This window comes from Branchiostoma belcheri, unplaced genomic scaffold (genome assembly GCF_001625305.1).
Source record: "Branchiostoma belcheri isolate BF01 breed outbred unplaced genomic scaffold, Haploidv18h27 scaffold52, whole genome shotgun sequence".
NCBI lineage: Eukaryota > Metazoa > Chordata > Leptocardii > Amphioxiformes > Branchiostomatidae > Branchiostoma > Branchiostoma belcheri.
The window spans coordinates 374,691-380,347 of NW_017804154.1; the positions used below are offsets into that span (position 1 = coordinate 374,691).

At 38.7% G+C, this 5,657-nt stretch overlaps 1 protein-coding gene across 1 annotated transcript in view; it reads right to left on the minus strand.

Annotated features, from left to right (window-relative positions):
• LOC109480643 (plexin domain-containing protein 2-like) overlaps positions 1–5,657 on the minus strand; it is a 22,064-nt gene that overhangs the window by 6,838 nt on the left and 9,569 nt on the right. Inside the window, exons 5-9 of the mRNA XM_019782874.1 lie at positions 3,718–3,836; positions 3,228–3,309; positions 2,228–2,320; positions 1,116–1,200; positions 748–812 (exon numbers count right to left, since the gene is read on the minus strand). Coding sequence (XP_019638433.1) covers positions 748–812; positions 1,116–1,200; positions 2,228–2,320; positions 3,228–3,309; positions 3,718–3,836 — 444 coding nt within the window. The remainder of the gene's footprint in view (positions 1–747; positions 813–1,115; positions 1,201–2,227; positions 2,321–3,227; positions 3,310–3,717; positions 3,837–5,657) is intronic.

Sequence of the window (5,657 nt, forward strand, 5' to 3'; positions counted from 1 at the left end):
GAGATATAGAAAAAACTTGGGGAAATATTGTCGACCTCTTTGAATTAACTTTTTCTTTCAAAATCGTAATGAGGACACTGACAGATAAAATGCATTTCATCTTCCACTGCTCCCTCTGTACAGTATTTACATACCATTCGTTTACTGTGCATGCTAAAGACATACATACGATTGATATTCAAGAGTGGCAACATGACCTAACTATTCGTAATGACATGCTGTGTCGTGAGACACGGGAAGAAATGAGGGCTCAGCAGAATAACGGATGTTTACTGGTTTGAAATCAGGCATCAACTGAAAGTAAATCCTGGAGAAGCCAGAAGTCCATAAGATATTGTAAACAGGAACATGTCGTACTAGCATGAAAATTCATCTGTATTGGTAGTTACATGTTTAAAGCTTTTGGTCCAACACAAAACAATTCTCTCACCTAGAGATTTCGACCAGTCACTCTGTTAGACGATGTCTGCAAAGATTTTGGACACTGAACAAGACTTTCTTTAGAGGGGTGAAGGAAGCCATATACATCTGGGCCCATCACCCTTCATTGAACCGCGACGGGGACCGACATCGTCTACCAGATACCTTTGACCCAGTGTTGACGTCACACTTCAAAGACGCCAAGTGAAAAGCTTCACTGGGTCAGTCTACTGAGGAAGACCAGAGTGACTGGTAGAAAACTCTAGGTGAGAGAATTTTTGTGTTTGACCAAAAGTTTTAACTTTAAACAAGAACTTGTCGTAATACTCACAAGATCGTCGCATGCTGCATCCCTCCAGGATGCTGTTAACCAGTCGTTTCCATCTGAACATCTGAACAGCAATAGAAAATACATCACTGTATAATGAGTTTTGCCTTTAACATATACATAACATAACATAACATATGCAAATTTACGCAGATGTTCGTCGTAAAGATACACAAGCACACAGACTCAAATACAAGCAAAGTTAGCAGTCGGCAAACAAAGAAAAATTTTGGAACTTAATTTTGGAAGTTTTGTTGAAAGGTTACATAAGCTCATACAATCTTTTTTTTCTCAACTGACCACGTTTATCTTTACTTGGGTAAACATCACGATTCACAAAGCTCTTAATTCGATAAAACTGTCTCACCTGTTAACTTTCTGACACCACCCACACTCAAAGTCTACTATACTCGAGTTTATGCAACTACTGCATCCCCTTAGTTCACCACACGCTGCAAAACACACATTATATAAAGATATATTCAAATCTTGAAATCTATGGTACTTGATTAGAGAAATGTAAATAGCTTGTTACGTATAACATCATATTCATTACACACATGGTGATCCTGCATATAGTCACATTGTAGAGGGAGCTGCTGAAACCTCAGAGTCAGCAGATCACTTTCCAAAGCATTGGCTGATTGATTGATATTTTGCCTGACTTATTGATTGATTGTGATGATATGGAACTAAAAAAAATGCAAATGTGTCAAATGATCGACTTTCTGACAGAAGGATGATATATTAGGGGAACTCGTAAATAAGATAATTGCCTCCCGTTAAATTCCCACTGTCAATTTCTTTAAAACAATGTTCTGAATAATGATGAAGTAAGTAAAAGAAATCTCTACATCTGGATGCATGTTAGACGTTTCAGGTACCAACCGGAGTCTTCCATCAGTGAAATAATTAGAAACTGATTTTACAGCTTTGTTATAAAAATTTATATAATTAAACATTATCATATTTCCTGGATGTCTAACCTGCACAAACGTAATGTTATGAACTCGAATGGTTTCAGAAAAATATATCTTTATAGCAAAGTTATTTTTATCACAACCATTTATTTTTCAAGCCGACGTTTCGATGACCTTCTGTCATCTCCATCAGGGCATTTCTGACTGGTTTACTGTGCACTGACACTAGATGTTATTTGGTGCAAAAACTAGCTTAAAAGTGCACTGTGAAGCAAGTAATAGTGCAGTGTGAACTATGTAACGCCTTTAGTGCACTATGCACCGAGTAACATTTAGTGTCAGTGCACAGTAAACCAATCAGAATTGCCCTGATGAAGATGACAGACGGTCATCGAAACGTCGACTAGAAAAATAAATGGCTGTGATAGAAAGAACTTTGCTGTCGTTTACCAACCTGATGAATTTATTTACGGATATATATCTTTATTTTGCCTTCTTTTGAATAAAACACATTTTACTTTGTATCGTAGATACATGACTGTACAAAGATAAGACTTACTTTGCTGCGGAACCAGAATGACCACGGCGTTGCTGTGAACCTTTTCCAAGCCTAACTCCACCCTGTGATATTCAATAACAGGTTTCTCCCCATCTGTTAAAAAGAAACATAAGTCACCAGCGATCATTCCTTCTTTGATTGACTTTGATTATATATGAAATAATTGTTTACCGGAGGAAAACTTATTGTTTTTGCTACGTTTCCTCTTCTTCCGTTCCAAACACTGACCTTTGACCTGATTTGTTGACGTTTCTCACCATGGTAACTAACTGTTGGGTTACATAATGTTGCAATTTTATAATAGGAGGGATTTATACTCCTGTCTGACTATATATAGGATGTATTTAAGTAAGAATTAACAGAACAAACTATATGCGAAGGTAAACATAGCAAAAGCTACTTTTCTAACAAACATGTGCTACCAAATGACAGCTTTCCTTATCCAGAACATTTATGTTTTGCCGCCGTGAGATTACATCGGATGTCTTTAAATGTACAATACATTTCAGCTGCTATCGATGCTCGGCGTTTGCCTATATGCATGTTCTCCTGCCTATCTTAACAGAAAAACCAGTCAGCTATGTAACGACCTCCAAGGTTAAATTGCATATGAATTTAGATTATAGCTTACTATGCAAGTCCCCATGGTCCATAGGATAGTTAACAAAAGACCAATGATAATGTTCTTTAGACTGTTCTTTAGCATACAGATCCTACCATAGCCGCGTCAGTGTTTAAACAAGAGTTCCACGACCTCATAACTTCGCCAAATGATGTTAACCCTTCCAGTTGCCGAATAATTCCAGTTCCCAATATCTAATCATTTCTAGGGGGGCAGAATCTAATAATTTCTAGGTCTCATCAAGACCTACCTACCTACTAAATTTCATGACAATGCATATTAAGCTTCTTGAGTTATGTTGTTCACAGACAAACAGACAGACGAACAAACGCTACTGAAATCATAACCTTCTTGGCGAAGGTAACAAACATGACTTACCGAGCACCAGACTGGGGATGTAAGCGTCAGACACGCCAACCTTTACATCCCGCATGGTGTCATCAATCAGCCGGGATGGAGCCTGCAGAACAAGTTTAGGAAATATTTCTACTCATCTCTTATAATGTGATGTTATGGTTTTGCGTGACTTACGTTATCGTTCTTTCCTTTAATATGTCTGTGGGTGTAGACGTGTTATATATATTACGCCAAAAAGCAGTTACTCAAGCAACTGGATATGATTTTGTACGTTTTCAAAATCATATCCAGTTGCTTGAGTAACTGCTTTTTTGGCGTATCGTATTACCTGGATGTCTAACCTTCATCGACGTGTTATATATGCGTTCTATTAAAATGTCTCTTTCACAAAACCACCTGCAAATGTATAATAAATTACGTCCATTACCAAAGAGACAGCATCATGTCGTCTTATAGGACAATCTAGAAAACTTTTCCTTCAACGTATCAATATAAGATGTAAACTACCTACTTCCTTATATGCAAAAACGATGCGACCGTCTTTTATCAGCGTCGTCTGGAAAATGAATGGTCCGAGCTTGGTTTGGTTGGTTAGGTATAATCTGTTCCACTCGACCGTGAATGATGTTCCTGTAACAAAAAAACTTGATGACATAATGTTGAGTTTGATGTACATCCCAGCGCAGAGTTGAATTTGGAAAGTTTTGAAACCCATTTTAAAGTCTTTTATCCTTTTCTAGTGGTTTTTCCCGACGATGTGTGATCAGTTTGATAGTTGCATAGCAAACCTCCACATATTCAGAACTTGGATTTTGTGCTTCCCATTTACTTGGCCACGTTAATAAACATTAATGTCACAATGATAAACTACAGTATCTACCTTTTACACCACGTCAAATACTAAATCAAATTTTTATGAAGCAAGTTTAAACTGTAATTTCCAACACAGCAAATTGGACTCACCCAAATTTTCGACTGTAAAACTCCAGTCTTTGTCAAGGAATAAACAATCCACCGCTTCCGTGACGTCACGCAGATAACACACGTGACTCCGTGAGCAGTCGATCATAGGTTGCAGAAAGTCTGTGGCGTTCCCCGTCTTCTGCAACCTATGATCCACTGCTCACGGAGTCACGTGTGTTATCTGCTTGAAGTCACGGGAGTGGTGAATTTGGAAATTGAAAATTTGAGTGAGTCCAATTTGTTGTGTTGGAAATTACAGTTTAAACTTGCTTCATAATGATTTCTACCGGCACAGATGAACTTTCAAGATATCAATCCAGTTTATAACTGTTCCTAACAAGACAACTAGCCTGGGTGTCATTAGATTTGTAACGAGGATCCTGGCAGTCACTACCCCAAAGACTCTGTTCGATTGAGATTATTTTCGGGACAAAGAGTACAAGGAGCCCCGTTACAAATCGGATGGCACCCAGGCTACAAAACAGTATGTAATGGTAGGTACAACAGAATGCTTTTCTAGTAGTTAGAGTTAACACAAAATTGTTAGCATATCGTATTTCCAACAGTGTTAATGCAGTCTTCCTCAGTCATTGGACAAATTCAAAGTACCAGACACGGAGCAGACCTACGTCATGGGAGGAATCAAAGAAACCACCCATATTTTCATGTTACATGTGTTTGCAGTTAGCCTCCGGGCATGAACTTGGGATAAACTTTCTAATTTGATATTAGGCACACCAGTCGTCGCCCACCAGGCTGTTGACTAATTACAGACATCATATGCACATTAGGTAAGGGAGTCCCTGTACATATGAAGTCAGTGAAGGCGCTTAACATGTGGTTTACCCCGAAGCCGATTTCAAGTGGCCCCATCTGAACGCTCTAAATCACATTGAAAGCGTCTCAATTCCAAACCACTTCTAGAGGTGGTTTCGAATCGGTTTCCCCGCATCGCGATTTGCGTCTGAACGCAATGTGATTTCAATATGACTTCACCTGGTCATGGATTACGGAGTGATATTATTTATTTATATGCAATACCAAATTTTACGTGTCAGCAACTTAAAGAGTAGTAATGGTCAAATAATGTGTCCGTTCTAGGGCGAGCTTCACCGCCTCTGGCGGGACCACGTCGGCATTCGGCCGAGATACGCTGGGAGGGGGGCATCAGCAAGCAGGTCGTTGACCTCTGAAATTAATAACACGCTACCTTGCGTGTATTCATCAAATAGCAATGAATGCAGTTTCGGAGAATCGTGATCTGGCACGGTTTGAAAGGAATGTATGGCACGTGGACCAGATTTGAGGAATGCGAGTTACCCGAATCGTGGTTTGGGTGGTTTCATATAAACAAGGCCCTAGGTGATCACATACTTCATTTCTAAAGGAATACCTCAATGATTTATTCAAACATCGGATGTGCTCACGTTTTCTGTTGGAACACATTTTAACGTTTATATATATATATATATATATATATATATATAC